The sequence below is a fragment of the Octopus bimaculoides genome, chromosome 15 (assembly GCF_046866305.1).
Source record: "Octopus bimaculoides isolate indiv1 chromosome 15, ASM4686630v1, whole genome shotgun sequence".
Lineage (NCBI taxonomy): Eukaryota > Metazoa > Mollusca > Cephalopoda > Octopoda > Octopodidae > Octopus > Octopus bimaculoides.
Window position 1 is genome coordinate 10,574,371 of NC_142942.1, and position 20,047 is coordinate 10,594,417.

General features: G+C 35.0%; 1 protein-coding gene across 1 annotated transcript in view; it reads right to left on the bottom strand.

Annotated features, from left to right (window-relative positions):
- Positions 1-20,047, bottom strand: part of LOC106873618 (filamin-A) — a gene marked incomplete at its 3' end in the record, with an annotated part of 130,135 nt that overhangs the window by 67,447 nt on the left and 42,641 nt on the right. Inside the window, exon 2 of the mRNA XM_089363411.1 lies at positions 18,931-19,502. Coding sequence (XP_089219537.1) covers positions 18,931-19,285 — 355 coding nt within the window. The remainder of the gene's footprint in view (positions 1-18,930; positions 19,503-20,047) is intronic.

Below are 20,047 nucleotides of genomic sequence, written 5' to 3' on the forward strand. Positions count from 1 at the left end.
GCATAGTATAGTGCAAAGGATAAAAAAAGTGAAAAAAAATTTAATATTAATACAATAATGACTCTTAGATAAGTCGTTTTAGATTGATCTGCCCAGAAGTAGTTATTATTATTATTACTATTATTACTATTACTATTATTACTATCACTATTATTACTATCACTATTATTACTATCACTATTATTACTATCACTATTATTACTATCACTATTATTACTATCACTATTATTACTATCACTATTATTACTATCACTATTATTACTATCACTATTATTACTATCACTATTATTACTATCACTATTATTACTATCACTATTATTACTATCACTATTATTACTATTACTATTATTACTATTATTACTATTATTATTATTACTATTATTATTATTATTACTATTACTATTATCATTTCACCTGGCTTTATGTTCTGAGTTTAAATGCTGCCAGAGTCAACTTCACCTTTCATCCTTTAGGGGGTCAATAAAATAAGTACCATTTAAGTACTGGGGTTGATGTAATCAACTTACTCAATGAACTTGCTGCCCTTGTGGCAAAAATTTGAAACCATTATCATCATGGCAGCAATCTAGCAGAGTTGTTAGCACACTGAGAAAAATGCTTAGCAACATTTCATCTGTATGTTCAGAGTTCAAACTCTGCCAAGGTTGACTGCCTTTCATCATGAAAAGTGAGTGTTTTTGAGAAGGTACAGTGACAACTCCAGACTTGTTTCTGTCTTGAACCTCATCAGCAAAGCACAGTCTAAGCAATAAACATATTTGATAAACACGTCTTGATGTGTTAGACAGTTGTATGGTACTTATTCTATCAATCACCTTTTGCTGAACCACTAGATTACAAGGATGTAAAGAAACCAAAGGCAGTTATGAAGAAATGAGAAAGACAGATAACCCACCAGCATCAAATGATGATGCACAGTTTCGGTTCATTAAATTCACTGAAGGCATTATTTGACTCGGGGCTATGAAATACAGATATTTAACCAAGGTGCTTTGCAATAGGACTGAACTCAATACAACATGACTGGAAAGCAAATTTCATAACTGCACAGCCAGCTCTATGCTTAAGATCAGCAACCCTACCCTCATGGTTCAGTTGAACGGAAGGAGCTATGTCCATAGGCTTTGCAAGGCCTCTAAGACATGCAACTAATGTTCCTCTTGAACTGAGGGATGCAGGGGAGACATGAGAAGAGAAGGAATTCCAGAGGGAGAGCATTCTGAAAAAGGAATGACTAGGCATTGTACATGCCAATATACTGTGAACTAATGCAGTGAACTGACAGAACAGTAAGAACACAAAGCAAAATGCTTAATGGCATTTTGTATGATTTTACATACAGTGTTCAAATCCCATCAGTCATTTTGCCTTTATCCTTTCGGGGTTGATAAAATAAGGAGTTCAGCAATAAGGTCAATGTAACCCCTTCCCTGAAACTGCTGGCCTTGTGCTAAAATTTGAAACGAATGTACTATGACCTTATAGGTTTTATATCCTGTTCGTGACAAAAAGGATTGTAATAAAAAGACAACTATAAAGAGAAACAGTACTTCAAAGTACCTCATTTTCATTCCCATGCTCCCTCTAGGTCTTGGATAACAAGGTTTTATCAATGAAGAAGAAAAACTGGTTGAACTCAAAAACTAAAATAATGATAAAACAAAAAAAATAAATAAAACAGGAAAATAACTAAAATGTTCACCTAATAAATTAGGAATAATTACTTCTAAAATTATGTGAATAGCAGAAAATTATGGTTACTAAAAAGGAAGATTAAAAATATATGAGTCAGATGAAAAGAAAGTTTCTCACATAGGCATGAAGCCAAATTTGAAGTGGAATAGGGAAGGACATGATTGAATTAAACACAAGCAGATGACGCGATGGTGTGTGCGATTTTATATATATATATATATATATATATATATGTGGGGGGGGGGGGATGAACAACAATCGTAATGAGTATAGAAAGATGAAACCCCAGCACTTCATCGTTTCTATCATTCCATCGCCTCTTTAATAATAATAGTACTAATTTTAATACAAGGCCAGGAATTTTGAAGGGAAGGAGACAAGTCAATTTATTTTGAGCCCAATACCTGGCTGGTATTTATTTTATGAACCCCAGAGCGATGAAAGACAAAGCTGACCCAGGGAGAATTTGAACTCAGAACGTTAAGTCAGAAGAAATGCCATGTGCTAACAATTCCACCAGCTTGCTACTTGAATGATAATTCTAATTCCAGTACAAGGCCAGGAATTTTGAGGGGAGGGGGGGTTGTTCACTGACTTCAGTATTTGACAGGTGCTTATTTTATCTTCCCTGGTGGAATTTGAACTCAGAACATGAGTCAGTAACAATTCTGTCAGCATACCACCTTAATGATGACAATAATAATACTAATGATAATGTACATGTGACTGTAGCTTTATGGGTAAACACTATAACTACTCACTGCTACCAGAATGAAATCAGAATGGCTAGACACATGACATTTATTTTCAGGAAGACAAAAATAAAAGGGCAAAATAAATTGAAGATTTAGTAAAACTGGCTGAACAGACACAGAAACACACATTCAATGGAAGAATTACATAAATGGGTAGGCATACACAGAGTGCTTAAGCTTAGTAAAACGAAACACATTCAGGAATAAACCGTTAAGACTACTCGTCCTTCCAACATCAATGAACAAAGCAGATCCAGACCCACCTTGAATATACAATACTGGGCAGAAAGGTCAACGAGCATTTAAGTTGAATAATGAAGTTATAAAAATTCATGTGTAAAATGTTCACAGCAAAAAAAAAAAAAAAAAAAAAAAAAAAGAAAGAAAGAAAGAAAAGAAACTAGCATGTGAATGGCATGTATGGCAGGAAAAATGTAAATTTCAAATCAGTTGCTTTCAAAATTGCTATTTTTACATACATTTGAGGTTTAGTTTCCCCTCATAAATGCACACACACACACCATTTGGTAATGAATGCCTCAGAAGTCCTCAATAGTCATATAACACTTAAAGCAGGAATAAGATTAGTTTCTATAGGAAATGAATAGATAGGCAATGGCTAAGAAATACACTTTGCAATGATGAAGTCCCAGTTTCAATCCTACCATATGGCACAATGAGCAAATGACTTCAAGCTCTTTTATCTTTTACTTGTCTCAATCATTAGACTGAGGCCATGCTGGGGCACCATCTTGAGGAATTTTAGTCAAATCAAGCCCCTGCACTGTGGAGTCAGTCATGGAGTTGGAGTCAGAAACAATTATGGGGTAGCTGGAGTCAGTTAAACTATACCAACTGACTCCGATTCACAATGTCTTTATTCTTTAATATAAACCAGTTACAACACATAGGCCTACTCAGTGTACAAGCATATGCATATGCTTTATGAGATCTGTAGACCACAATCAATTATATAAAGAGGAGTCAGAGGTGCCAAGAAAATCTTAGCAAAGCAGAACGAAATTGTTTTCAAACTTTTCCTCCTGAAGTTAAAAAGAGCCTTGAGTTGATTAATCCTTTTTTTTAATACCATCCTGCTTGAGACTGATCATACTAAAGTGTCCATACCTTATAACTCGAATAATGTTGTGAAGTTTCTGCTGATCAATAGCTATAAAAGAGCTCCAGAACTCAAATAACTAGAACCGTCAAGCAGCCAGTACCCAGAAAGAATTTTTTTTAAATGTGTTAGTGTTGTGCTAATTTGTGTTAATGAAATTAGTCAACAAAAAATGTCTTTCCTGGTAATGACAGACACACTCTGCTTTTCCATCCTTGACTCAGAACACCAAGGATATGACAACTGGAGAGAGAGGTGGGGGACTGCATCAGCATTCCCTTGGTACTCCTTTGCAGTTGAGCAGACAGAAGTGATAGGAAACAAAATTTCTTGTACCAGGGCCCAGTGTACAGCCCAGTTTGAGAAATGAACTTACTATCTTATGCTGCACCCATGCATACGTACGACAGTGGCATTTCTTGAATGCAAAGTATCCCTAAGATATATAAATGAATGCAGCTAACATATCAGATTTTTATAAGAGACAGCTGGAAAGATGGTACATACAAGCAGTATGTACCTTCTTTCAAATATATGGTTTTAATCTTTATCCTTACATTCTGTGGGTTTAAGTACAAAGAGTTGGCTCTGATATTTCGCGCGCGCGCGCGTTGGGGGGGGGGCAAATGTATAGAAGTGATTCAAGTAGAAGCTAACAGTTTCACTATTATGAATAATACTTGAGAAAAAAAGAAAAAGAAAGAAATGTCTAGCATAGGTGTGGTCAGTTTTTAGATTACAGCACAACCTTAAACAATTTCAGTGAATATAATTGCCAGGATAGACAGCACACACAAAGGCGTACTTAAACACCTACACACAAAATTATAATGATGTTTCTGGGTTTCATAAGAAAGCAAAATAAAATATATAAAAAAAAAAGAGAAGCAATGTACATTCTGAAGTTTAAAACTTAAAAGAATAACTTTCTTTTAGCTGTGTTGACATTCATCTCTCTTGGCGCTGGTATGGGTGGAAAAAATGTTTTGCTAGTGCAATTGTGCATATTGTTTTGACAGCTGTTTGACCGTCCTACTACAGATCATTTTGTTGAGAGACATAATCAGAACTTGTCTGTCAGAAGAGTAAAAATGAGGCAGTGTTGTTGCTAGTGCGTAGATCTATAATTAAAAGGAATTCCACCCATGGAAATACTACCTTTAAGGGTATGCAGTATATGAGCAAAACGTATCTTGCCAGCTACATTGCAGTCTACTCATCCAAAAGGTCAATGACTGAGTAAGAACAGTTCCAATATAGAGGGGAGGGTGCCTCTTTTGTCTGGCCTGCACTGGATATCTAACATCTAATGCTAGTGGTACAAATACAATGCACCCAGACAAATACAATACAAAAGAAAAAAAATTTTAATGGAATGTCAATTAAGCCATGGACTCCGCAAGCTACATTGCAGGTCAACACTCTAAGAGGACAGTAACTCCAAATAAGAACCAGCAGACTGCGACAACCATCCAACCCATGACAGCATAGAAAAATGAATGAATATAATGATGCAGGAATGCATCATAAGATGTTCTTTAAGAATGTAGGATGTGACAATAGAAACTTGGCTGTTATTTCACCAGAAGGTAGTTCACATAAAAGTACTAAAGTTTTCAAAACCACAAGGAACTGAGATTCAAGATTGTGGATATTACAGGTCTCTAAAGGACTAAGGCTCCTTTACCTGTTTTACAAGACTAGTGAAATCAGTCTTTGAAATAGAATGATTTTAAAGATATGCCAATAGTTTGGTTTTACACTATATAGGAATAATCAAGAACATAACAAGAAAAAATATCACAATGTTATTTATTTACAGGAAGTAATACTATAGCTCAAGTCTCGGAGCCCTAAACTTTGGTGCTCATTTCCACAGGATGGAGGAAGAGCTGTTTTAAGGTATAGGTTCGTTGGGCAGTTATCCAGAGGCCTCTCAGGTCTAGAGAGGTCCAATTCTTATCTGTATGCTGTGGTTTACCATCAATAAAATAAAGCCCAATGCATTGATTTGCCTGGGGGTCTATAATGTTTAAGATGGCCTCAGAGGGATATCCTCACTAGTTGAGAATTCTGCCATAAAGGTTCTTTTATTAACTCATACAAGTGGCAAGTATGTAAAGTATGATATACCCTACTAGGTCTCTGGCTGGAATCACCTAACACCATTTACATTGCTCATGCTAAAAATTTTTTTAAAAAACTCGTTTTACTTGGCCTCCAATATAGTGGTGGTTTGTACAGTAAAAAAATAGTAAAAGCATATTAACATAAGTGGTAGTATATTATAAAATTTCTAGCTGATTACAAAGTTATTTGGATTTGATAGGAAGCAGATGATAAAATGAAAGATGAATTAATATTTTATGTACGCACATTATATATATATATATATATATATATATATATATTAATATCCACATGAGGAATATATTAAATAGTCCATATTTTTGGCATAAAAAAACATGGATGTCAAAAGGAATGTTTCTAAACCAGTTTCTTAAAGCCAGCTAATATATACTAAATACTAGCAAGAATTTAGAGTTTCCAAAATGTCGAAAATATCAAATGCCACAGAAGTATTGCAAATTATATATATATATATATATATATATATATATATATATATATATATATATATATATATATATATATATATAATAAATTACATCAAATCAAATTTCAGGGAAAAAGGCAGAAAAAAAAGCAAAAATAAAAGAACTATAAAATATATATTTACATATTTTTTTTTTATACAATATTTAGCTTTTTGATGTTTGTTTGGTATATATTTTAAATAGGATTAAAATTTATAGCCACAGAAGTATTAGCAATCAAAGAAGAAAAATAATTAAATTAAAACAAAACTTCAGTACATGATTTTCCTTCCAGCCCCTGGGAGCAAGGAAAAACAGTCAAAATGATGACAATATGGCTGTCTCGGCTTTAAAGCGATTACACACCCTGCTGACATACTGCTACCACCTCCATGCAAACTCACAGTCAATGACCAACCATACTCATTGATAGTCTCAACACAAGAAGACTGCTTTTTCAATAATCTAAGAATCTTTTTTTTTTTTGCAGTACACAAACTGAAGCCTTATCCCCCCACCCCCTCAACACATACTTGTCTTTATTGGAGCATGCAATCAGGAGTTCTCTGCACATAGGAAAAATATATGTTGATCATGGCTTGCATAACCTTGCTAATAGGATTTGCTCACTCAGTACTAATACAAGACTAAAGCTATATCTATACTGACCCTTGTCAAAGCTGCTAACAAGGGGAACCTCAATGTGGACACTTGAAATGGCTGGAAATAACCAAATATCAGAAGAAAAAAAAATCAAGTCTATAAAGTAAATACCAGACTTAAAAATGGGTGCTGGTGCAAATTTATTTGACTCAAGACTTCAAGTTGTTGCGCCAATATGGACATTAGTTCAACAATTGAAACATGATAATGTTAGAGATAAAAGATACTACTTATAGAAGATTCACTGGACTGTCAATTCAATCCGAGCTGAACTTAGATTAAGTAAGTTCTGAGGATGAAGGAAAAAAAAAGCCCAAGATATTTCCTAATGCCTGTTAGTTAAAGATTGCTATCACACATCAATGATGAGCGTCCAGCTCAACTGGAGTTAAACACTTCCACCTCACAGGATTTACAAGTTAAGCTATCTATGCTAACAGCTGTTACAATTAAGACAACCATCAGAAAGTATATTAAAAAACAAAATTTCAAAAAAGAAAGAATTTATCAAAACATCAAATAAATTCATTAGCAAGATCTTGACACTTTATGAAACCCCAAAATGGATTAATTAGTATAGAATTAATTTCTTAACTCAAAAGGAGCCAGATTTTTTTTTTTTTAAGGTTGAAAATTTAATGCTAAATATAGAAGATTGCTGATGGTGCCACATAAAAAGTACCCAGTACACTCTGCGTAGTGGTTGGCGTTAGGAAGTGTGTCCAGCTGTAGAAACCAAGCCAAAACAGATTATGCAACCTGATGCAGCCCCTGGCCTTGTCAGTTTGTGTCCAGCTGTCCAAACCCATGCGAAAATGGAAAATGGACATAAAATGACAATTAGATACAGGTACAGATGTTTCTATATGGAAGTATGGATGGGTGGTTTATTTCACAACCAAGTAGTTTGGGGTTTGGTCCCACTGTGTGGAATCTTGTCAAGTCTTTTCTTAATGACCCCAGGTTGACTAATCCCTTGAGTGAAATTTGGTCGATGGAAACTGTACAGAAGCCTTTCATGCATCATATCTTTTACTTGACTCATTTTCCATGCTGGCCAGAGCTGCACCAGGCTCCAATATCAACTTTGGCATAGTTTCTACAGCTGGACGCCCTTCCTAATGCCAACCACTTTACAGTGGATAAAAATTAAAAGCAGGACATTTAAAAAATAAAGCATTTGGGCTTACTGTCTTAGTTTTGTTAGACATAGAAAACAAAAACAATGACACTTGGGGAAGTTACCTACGACAGTCTAGGATTCTATCCTGGAGAGAATTCAGCTTCTGTCTACTTAGTTCTTTATACCAACACCCCCAAGATCATTTCCGGTTCTATAGTACAAACTTCCTCTTTAAAAAAAAAAAAAAAAGTGATACAAATTAGAACTTTCCATCAAGAGTTTGTGCTAATTTATATTCCAAGACACCAGTTTAATTGTGACTTATTTTACTAAATCCTTTATTATATTCAAAATTGATCGAAATAAAAGCAATGTGTTCCAACAGAAATATAGCAACAAAAGAGTTAATAGAGCTCAGAACTAAGCAACAGCTTAGTGGTAACTCTCTAGATATAAGAGACATTATTATTATTACTATCATTAAGGTGAAGAGTTGGCAAAATTGTTAGCACCCCAGGTAAAATGCTTAGTGGAATTTAGTCTGTCTTTACACTCTGAGTTCATACTTTGCCAAGGTGGACTTTGCTTTTCATCCTTTCAGAGTTGATAAAATAAGTACCAGCTGAGCACTAAGGTTGATCTAATTGACTTATCACCTCCTCCAAAATAGCTGGCTTTATGCGAAAATTTGAAACCATTAGTATTATTATTATTATTATTATTGTTGTTGTTTCAAAGACTAAAATATTAGAAAACTAGTTCTCCACTCTGAACTCTTAAAAGACTCTCCAATTCAACAACTAGGATTGGTTGGAATGTATTTCAGAAATTAAGACAATTCCCATACTATCATCAAATATATAACAGACAATTACTTGGTTGTGCCTGCTTTGCTCAGCAAGTGTCAATCTCCTGAAAGACGTCACTCAGCACCTCCAAATAAACTTACACAATTCAGCTCTAAATACAGTTGTTCAAAGCCATACTGTATATTTAGATAAGATACAATTTTCATTAAATAATTCTCCATACATGCTCACGTCCTAATTATAGTTTGCTTTCGGGGTTTTTGTTTCGTCTGTTTTTAACCTTAGGATATCTCCATGTAGTCTATGATTAAAAGCATTTGAGCCATAATCACTTATTCAGATAAATATCTAAGATCATACTAACCGATGTATCTTACCAGCTTTTAAGACAGTGGGGTTTGATAAGAGAGGATTTGACTGACAGTTCAAGCATAGGTCAAGATAATATTAGTAATGTAGCAACAAAACCTCATATTTAAAAGATGTGAAGAATGAGATATCTATTTGCTTCCTTCCATGAAGCCTCAACTCTTGATGTAACCATAGGGGAACCATCATTTCATACATATCTTAGGAATATAAACCTGGCTAACAATCTCTCTCAGCTGATTTCTCTGTGTCTGTCTCTCTCTCTGAGGGAGAGAGAGCAATCATTCTGGTGATGCTCAATACAAGATATCTATACGATTGTAATGACGATAATAACATCTAAGGTTCGTTAACTGGTTTACATATTTTAGTAGAAATAATTTCATCACTAATTAATAAACAAGAACGACATATAGGATAGGCCAGACTAGGCTAAGCATAGGATATTGCATGGGTTAGGTTTAATTGATGCATCTTGAAAAAGTAGTTTTTGTTTCCTAAAAACAAAAACTATATTGTTTGTTTCATTATGAATGGAATAGAGAAATAACAGCATCACAAACATGAATGACCAACAGGATAACAATGCAAGTTATTAAAAAGTCTGAATAAACAGCATTGTTTAAAGTATCAGAGACTTAAGACTTAGTAAACTGTTCAACCAAGAAGTAGGGAGATTTATATCTGCCAGCCTAAAAAGATGTGCAGGGGTTTAAATAGAATAAAAATTAACAGCTGTCGTTGGCTTCTCTAAATTTGAGCAGAAAAACAAGGCTTTAATTTGTTTTTTTGCTCTTGGGAACAAGTTACAGATCTTCAGGAAATGTAGCTTGTATACATAGATAAGTTGGTATTTTTTGGCCCAGAAAACTATTTTGTCAGTCAAAAATGCAGTGTACATAACCTTTTACAGGGCGTCCAAAACTTATCGGGAGGAAGGAAGGTGTTGCCAAACCAAAGACTTGGTCCAAATGGATTAGGGTTAGGGTTAGGGTCCAAAACAAATTATTTGTACAAGTATATCTTGGTGAAACCTTACTGGAGTAATCACATGGGTTACAAATACATAAAAATGAAGAGTGCACAAACCAAGAGGAGAGCTTCTGCCTGGTTGCATGACTTGCTAGAAATAACCAGGTCTCGAGTCACAGACTCTGGCTAAAGCCACCCAAAGTACCTGGTGATGGTGGTATTTAACGAAGTGACAGATTAAGTAGGCCACAGCAGGATTTGAACTCAAACTATGAAAAGCTTCAATAAATAGTGCAAAGAATTTCAACCAATGCTCTAACTACTACCATAATAAGGGTAAATATATAAATTTACTGAACAGGAAAGATAAATAATTCAAATAGGTCATTAATGATTGAACATATAAAACAATAGAATTGAATTGATTTATCCATTTCAACAACCAGTTAGGCCAATCACAATTATTGTACATGAAATTTGTCAAAACCTTTGAAGACTAATAACTTAAAATATAAAGAAAATGGTTCGTAATGATAATATATATCAGACATACTAGACAAGGTAAACAAGAACAGCTTATAAAACATATGGCATACGTTTAGTTGAGTTTTAGTGTTTATTTAAATAAAAATACAGAAGATGTGAAAAAGAAAAACAATAATGTAGACAACTTATTTCACATGTCTCTTTTTTTCATACTGAACTGACTGAATATTAAATAATGTTATGATCTGCAACTACCAATCCTTAGTGTGTAGGTGGCTCTAGTAAGCTTTATATATATATATATATATATATATATATACACATACATATATATATATATATATATATAGCTATGTCAGTGGGACCTCAGATTCATTTTTTGAAATTGCACACTATGCAAGTGGTCCCTAAAACCGTTTTAGAACACACTATACCCAATCTAGGGATAAAGAGGAACAACAGAAATTGAGCCCAGTAATTATGATTGTTACCTTTACAAGAGAATGAAAATCAATCTCCCCTTTGCTTAGCCATCCAACCGAGACTATTCCAATAGAGAGAAAGAGCAAATCTTCAAGCAAAATTTATAAAAACAATTTTAAAAAGGAAATACATTTGTAGATAATCCATTATATATAATTTTGAAATCAAAATGTAAAATTATGTATAAAAATTCAGTTAAACCACTTTCTGTAATGATAACACTCGTCATTTAGCATCCATGTTCCATTCTGGTATGAATTGGACATAAATCTCAATTACTAAAACCCATATGTTGATATAAATTCTAGAATTTAAAATTTTCACCCAAATGCAATGTTGGTGAGCAGATAATCCTAGATTTTAAAAAAATGATCAAAATATTCAAACATATCAGGTTATTTAGTGGAGACAAAAGATGAACTATTATTTATGAACTTTTCTTTGCTCTATATTTTATTCAATTAAAAATAAACAGCTGTTCCATTGATACCTTTATTTCACTTGAAGTAGTTAGTTAAAACAAGAGACACGTCTCATTCATATTCCAAAGCAAAAATAAAGCTAAGTGAAGGAAGGCCTAGAAAGAGTTAATGAAGGTTCTAGTCAGGAGTTTGGAACATAAAATTCAAAAGCTTCAGGCTTTAGTGACAAGAACGTTTTTGGATATAATTATGCTGCCTCATAATTGTAGGGATCAAAGTCAACCCCAGTACATGACAATCTTTTATCAATTATTTGCTCCAGCCATTGAATTGCAGCCATGCTGGAGCACTGCTTTAAAGGGTTTAGTTGAACAAATTGACCCCAGTATTTCTAAGACTGATACTTTGGCCTCTTAAGCCAAACTGCCAAGTTGTGAGCACATAAACCAACATTGGTTGCCAAGCATGGGGACAAAAACACAGACAATAGATTTCCATTTTTCAGATTTAGTCACAAGCCATTGGTTGGCCTAGTGAAGGATTTGCCCAAGAGACTGAACCCAAAACCATATGGTTACAAAGCAAGCTTCTTTATCACATAGCTATACCTGGTGTTCACTATTTGGAGCAAGGATGGACAAGCAACAAGGATTTGAACTCATTGCAATATTAAATCCAACTACGGTAACTGCAGTAAGTTCTGTAAACCATCCAGCTAGACCTATACTCAAATGGAATTCCACATGTGACCATCCCTGTCAGTGTTCTTGAGTGTACATTAAGGATTACCTCAACTAATATTTCTGTTTTTAAGATGGTAGGATGTAACTTGAGGGATTTTTGACAGCTATTTCTAGCAGGTTGAGTAGCCATATAGGGGCATCTCTCCAAAGGGGCTTATTTCTTACAACTGATATTAAAAATGGTGATAAGTAACAGGAACTGTTGAGTAGTACTTAAAGCTGTAATGAGAATTTTGTACACACCAAAAGGAAATGTTCCATGCAGCCGGTTTTAAATGATAAAACAAGGTTTTAAATTTACAAAACAAAAACATTTTTGGATAGTGGTTAATAACAGGAGAAACAAGAGGATAAGAGAATGGCAGTTCAGTCAAGAATTTACAACTGGATTCAGTTATTAAAAAGAAAGTATGAGTTGAAGATATAAAAAGATGTGAAAATATATTTCTAACTATAAATTTCAAGAGTGTTGAAGAAGTCTAGAACAGTTATTTCTAAAATTGAGTGAAAAACAAGAATGAAGGGAAGGAGTAGCATATCAGGTTAGAATACTGCTGTCTCCTCCCACAACTCAACATAGGCATAGCTGGAACCAAAAGGTCAAGGTTTGACCTTGACAAGCAGCTCTTTAGATAAAGTCAGCTGGAAAACAGGAATGAGATTCACAGCAATCAGGAGTGTCATTCAAAAGACATTTTTTGTTTCTTTATTACTGCCACAAGGGTGCCAGATGAAAGGGCATCACAAGGGTCGGTTATTGAGAGCATTGAGGGTTTGTACAGAAATCAAATGTTTGAGAGAAAAAATGGTTTATTGCAGTATAGCAATATATATGCTGAAGTGTCAAGAGACAGTTTGCCTCATTGGACTACTGAAGGACCAAGATTATACTAAATAACAGAGTGTCCTTCCCAAGCTTATTGGTACATGCCGAAAATAGAACCATTCACTCAAGCTACCATTCAACAACTATGCTGGGATGCCTTTTCCATTTTCACCTTCCACTCCAAGTGAAGTGTGTGAAAAATAAGAGTTAGAAAATAGATGAGGACTTCATCAATGTGAGAAAAGTCTGTCCTCGGCACTTTCAGTTTTCGGTGTGTCAATCATGGTCTCTCTCTATAGCCACCAAACATTAGAAAGCTACCTGTCCTGCTGACAAAAGATAGCAGAGTGATCTCCACAATAGACTCAGCTAATAACCTATCCATCCTACACATGACAGCTGTTCAAAAACTGCCCAAAACAGCAACATTCAGACAATGAGTGAGTATATGCAGAATGGTCCAAACTGGGCTTGGACCTAATGATGACATTTCCATGCCAGTAATGTTCATTCTGAATCAGCAATGTCCCTCTGTAATATTTCTAGGCCCAATATTTCTGGAAATTATCCACAGTTCTCAAGTCAAATGTCTTTCAAAACATTACACTTCATTAACCCTCTGCAGAACTCTAATGTGGGGACTACACTGCCTAGCTGGTAGAAGGCTATGAGTATGACATTTCAGATGACCAGCACCAGTCTTAGTCTTTACCTGACCCAGAATTGTAACTTCAAAGAGACAAGCTTGAGGGTAAACATGCTTGATAAAGGACAATCACACCTGCTCACCATGTAGATATTTTTATAGCTGTTGCAGCCTCAAAATATCTGCACAGTAAAATAATTATCAGTGGAATGAGTTCTTTCTACAATAAACAAAAGAGTAGATCTTTCAAGCTACTCAGACAAAAACTGGGGCAAAGCATCATGAAAAGGTAATCATACATCACAAAAACAATGTATGCGTTTGCCACCTCTGTCCAACTTTTCAGAGAAAGATCACTCTCAAACTATTTCTGGGTGATACAGGCCAACTGGCTGATCTCAATTCCCATCCACCTCACAAATCTGAAAGAAACCACAGCTCAAGCAACTTAATTGGTCCATTGACACAAATTACAGACGTGTCTCCGAGGTTCCAAGATGGAGCAATCCCAACAACTTGTCCAGTTTAATTCCTTTAAAATGGTGTCAAGTTGTGTGTTTGACACTATTGTGGTAACATTGTCTGCATATGCTGACATGGTACTCCTGTCTGCAGTTCAAACCAGCTCAGCAATCCATGCAAACAAAAATGTGATAGGACACTTGATGGGCCAAGTGTGTAGTTCAAAATGTTTCCTTTTAATCTGACTACCAAGTGGATGCTTCTATACAATAATATATAATACAATATGCAATATTCATGAGTATTCTCTCTATTAAATAGCTCCTAGCATATTCCTAACCACTTCCCCTCTCTTTTTACACACACATACATACAGTATAAATATAATTTGAAAAGTAGCAAGAATTTCCGAGTAGAGAACACCTACTCTATGAGAAAGTAATTATAAAATGACTAATAAAATTCCTGTTATTCTGATACGAGAAATAATAATTAGCAAAAAGGAGCTTAAAAAGGGGCCAATGCATTTTAAGTCAGAGTGAGACGTAATTATATGTCTCCTGAAAAAAAAAAAATGTTGATACTTTGGTATTTAATAAAACAGAATAAGCTAGACAACAGCAGGTCCATGCTTAGTACTAGCAATGCTGACCTAGATGCACCGTATTGCCGGTTACGTCAGGATATTTATTATGATTTGACGAGAATAAGGTTTTTTTAATGTCTCTTGACAAGTTGTTCAACAGAAGGGAAAAAAATAGGCAAACGAATTCATTAGAATATAAACTGTTAATTTAACAAATGGTAATAATGAAAGCAATGTTAATTATAACTTTAAAAAGCTATCAGTAGCGATTTTTTAAAATAAATATTAAACAAAAAGAAAGGTAAATGTGATTAAGCTGACATAGGACTGTAGGATTGTCGAAATAGCAAAAGACCAGCTAGAAGTTTCTGTTCGCAACTTCCCTTTCCACTTGCAGTGAATTACTTGATAAAGGAGTGGCAGAGGCGGGACTAAGTTGTACAACACAACAAGGCCTGGTTTTTCTTTTTTTTATTTTCTGTTTTCCGTCCCTCTATGAATCATTATCAAATTCTTTGTTAGAAAGGTGGCAGGATGAGCCATTTGTATACAAATAGCTCGTCCTTTTAAAAATAATTGTAGTAGTTTGTCACAGGAAAGGAACTGTGTAATATTAACAATAGGGGCGAGTATGCAACGATAAAAAATAAATCCACAGCAACATTTTAAAAGACGAGACAAGCACGAACAGAGAGATTTAAGATTATAGTCAAGTAGTAAAGAACCTACCACCACTATCAATATCGACAACGGAAAATAAACAACTATATCCACTACAAGTAAGCCAGACCGGGCTAACTGGTTTGTTACCGACAGGTACATTAAATAACAGGTGAATATGCAAGACAACCAGTTACCTGCCAAGTGCCACAAGTCAACGCATAAGAAAACGAATAATGGGAATAAAGACAAACCACACGATTTATATATCATACTCATAACTTATAGAATCTATGAAGTGTGCGTGTGTGTGTGTGTGTGTGTGTGTGTGTGTGTGTGTGTGTGTGTGTGTGTGTGTGTGTGTGTGTGTGTACATATAGCATGAATGATATCTGTATATATCTACATATATATAATTATATACCATGTAAGTGTGTGTGTGTTACACACAACAGATAAATACGAGTTTGGTCGTTCCAACAGACTTTCTATACTTATTTCGACTCAGCGGCCCATTCCACAGGTTTATCTTTGCTGAGCCACCGTGTTGCGGGGACGTAAACAAACTAATATCAGTTGTCAAACAAAGAGGGAGACATACAGAAGGGTTTTTTTTCCCCTGGTTTATCGCAACATTCTAATTTTATTTGATAATTTAAAATTTTTATTTTCTTTCCATATAACTGTGTTCCTTAATGTAAGTTATCTCTAGAAAAATTTAGCTAAAAATGAATATACGAGAGATATGGCTGTCTGGTTCAAAGTTTAGTTCTCACTGCTTTACTACCTTGGCCAAATGTCTTTTACCCTGAGCCAACTAATGCCTTCTGAATGAATTTGGTAAACGGAAACTGAAAGAAGCTGGTCTCTCTCTCGCGCGCAAGTGTGTGTGTGTGTTTACATTCTGCAATTTCATGAGTTACGGTGTCCTCTTCACATTTCCCTGTCAACAAATCCTCCAATAGCTTTGCGCTTTTGAAAAATGCGTCGCATGACAACTTCCAAGGTTTATCGACAGGAAGGGCATCCGGCTATAAAACAATATGTACCAGTCTTACCCTTGCTAGCATAGGAAAAAAAACCCAGACGTAAATCCGAACGAATGAATGAATATATCATTTTCCACCTCAAAACTCCCGAGTTCTTTTTTACCCTTTTAAATTTTGCCCTCTCCCCTACTATCACCTCCATGCACTTTTTGTCTTTCCTTTGAGATGTGGGGGGACACTTAGAGGGACAGTTATGCCGAAACTGTGTATATGATTTATCGCATACATACTCTGAGGAGCACTTAATGTTGAAAATTTAAGTCCCCAAAGCATGAAAATAATACCATTTGAAAATTCGAGCAACTTTACGAACCCTGCCTACTGTACGAGGTCTTGGATTTAGAGAAGGTGAAATGGGATACTGTTAAACTAAAACCATATATCGTGTACTTTTTTTTTTATTTTGTTTTGTTGCCGGATTCTTTTTTTATAATTGATGGAAGCCACTAGATTCTTGGATTACCTTCATTTCGGATAACACTGGATCTGTTATTTTATGCTGTTAACATTAATGTCTTTCCCAAGGGCGTTAACAGTTTAAGTAAAGCGAAACAGCTACGAGTAGGAATTGAAACCAGCTTGGCGTGTGTTCTGTACGAAGGCAGGTCAAACCAGTGGTGATTATGCAGAGGGTGTTTTTCCCCCCGCTGATGTATTGGCCTCCCCTACATTTCCCCTTCACACATATACACCCTAGTTACGAGACCCAGTTTGTGTAGTTACACCAGAAAGAAAAAAAAATCTGATTATTTTGCAGTCAGGAGGGTGGTACTGAAAGATGGCAGTCTCTTCGTTTGGATGGGAGGTGTTGTGAGTAATAATAATAATAAAGATTACAATAATACGGCAGTCAGCTTAGTCTCCCGCAACCTTTCTGAACTAAGTCAGTTGTCAGCGTGGGATATGTGTATTTATACATAGATGTTTGTGCGTGTGTGTGTGTGGACAAACTTGAGAAGAGTACACTGGTCGGTCTAGATAGTAGGATAGGAAGAAAATAACTATACAATGAATTAACGGTATCGAAATTTGAAGAATCAAGGCGTCGAATAAAGTTCATTATCATTATAGTTATTTTTTGTGCACGAGAAGAATGTAGAAGCAATAATAGAGCAAGTGTGTAGCAGAAATTAGTTACTTAGGATCTGGAGGAGAAACAACAGTTAACGATTATAGGAAAGGAGCAGAATAATAACTTATCCCAACAAGTGTGTGTGTGTGTGTATATATATATATATATATATATATATATATATATATATAATCGTTTATTATATTTATATATATTTATTCCCCAGAATTTATAAAAGTGTTTATTCGGTGAAAGAATCTAACGGTTTGGACCCTTGTCTTTCGGAATATATACGAATATATACGAACGAGTTGTCGTATAGGTTGGAAAATTTTTACTATATTTTATTATATGCTCTAGCTGTGTATGCTTAGACATAAAATAAACACCTGTTCGATGATGTTTAGCTTCAGGTCAGCCTTCATCAAACGGGCTCGTAAATTGAAAAGCATGCCAACCACGACCATCCCGACATTGTTATATTTAACGCTACATTGTCGATGTATGCAGTTCTTCTTTCATTAAGACCGTAGGGTGCGTAATTAGATAGAATTTGGTTGCTATTACTAATAGGGTAAGCGACCACTATGATGCTCCCTCGTCGTGTGCTGCCAGTATTTAGCACATTTATTTTCGAATGAAAGAAAGCAGAAGTGTTTAGAATAATTCTATAACGAAACGAAGTTTACACGAAAATGAGAGGGAGAGAGAGAGAGAGAGAGAGAGAAGGAGAACAGGTGTTAGTGGTTATTTAACCCCTATCGAGCAAGCAGACCCAAGATCGAAACCGTTCCGAACGTGACCATCTAGTTTTATCCTCGGATATAGTGCAGGACTACTTTATCAAATGTGTCCCTCAGTTTATTATTTTATCAAGACAACTGAATATGATTTGAGGGAGATTTGACTAACATTTCAAGCAGGTCTTACTACATGACTACAGAGCTAGATACCATTTCTACTCTGTTGGCTGGAACAGATTTCTAAAATAAGACAATAACTAACACAGAAAAAAAGAAAAAAAAACAAACAGGTGCGCTACTACGACATACATATATATACATATATATATATACATATATATATATATATATATACATATATATAGGCATACATGTAGACACTTGACATTAATTATTATTTGAAGGATACTAATAGTAATTTAGTAGCAGAGAAAGTGAGAGCGAGAGGTGGGTGAGCAGACATCAAGAGAAAGGTCGGTGGTTGTCGACTAATTTTTCATTCTTAACACCGGCCAAAACGATTAACAACTCAAATGTTAAAAGAATAAGCATGTATGTTTCTTTTAAACAGCTTTTCCGTCTAATGATTCTAATGACAAACAGATAAGGACGTGGAGTTGACACTTACCTATGTTCACAATACGGATTCCTTCATCTTCTTCCAGAAACTTCAAGACCCTAGTAACGTTTTCGAGCTTCTGTGTTCGGAAGTTCGGCTTCTTGTTGATAAATTTGAATTTTTTGCTAGAGAGCACTTCAACGAGAGCAATAAGCCTTAAACCATCCGATAAATCCGTTTCCAGATCGATTAGTTGCTTGCTGACCGTTTTCAGGTGCTCGTTGGCCCATCTTGTAAAAGTGTTCTTTTGAATTAGCTTCCATTGCGCATCGTCGGCAAGATCTCTCTCAGTAGCCGGCATGTCCTCGTCGTCCTCGTCGTAATCTTCGTCGTCCTCGTAATAAGCCTCACTTTGACTAGCCATAGTGACAGCCGTTTATTTATATATACTAACAAGTGGCTGCTGCTGATGCCTTCCGAAACTTGACGGAATATACCGAAGAGAGTGGGTGCGAGAGAGAAATTCGTCTGCTAAACTTCCGAAGATGTTCTTGTGAATTTGTTCTGTTTTTCTTAAAAAGCCGAGTCTTTTGATTTTAGTTTTGGTGTTTTTTGGTGTTTGGTGTTTGCTTTGCCCAGGTCTGCAATTACAAGAAAAAAAAGAAAAATAGACATCAATATATATTTATTTTATTTATTTAAAAAATAATTAAAATTTGACAAAAATTGTTATAAAATTAAATTTATTTTCAAAAACCCCTCCATTCTATTTATTTTGATTTTAGTATTTTAGAGCGTCGAAAAAATGCTCTATGGAATTTCTTCCGGCTCTTTACGATCTGAGTTCAAATTCCACTCAGGTCAAGTTTACTTTTATTCTTTCGCGGGGAAGGGGGTCAATAAAATAAAGTACCAGTCAAGTACTCGGGTTGATGGTTTCGGCTAACCCCTCCCCTCAAATTTGTCAGCCCTGTACTTAAATCAAAAACAATATTTTACGTCAAAATAACACTAAATTTTTAGAATATTTTTTTTATTTACTAGAAATATTTTTATTTCTATTTTTATAAAAAAAAAAAAAAATAGGCGTAAGCAGGAAATAGTTGTTGGAATCTCGTCACTTATTAAGTTGGCTATTTGTTGTGATCTTAGTGCAGATGTGTGATAATATAAGCGGGGATAGGTC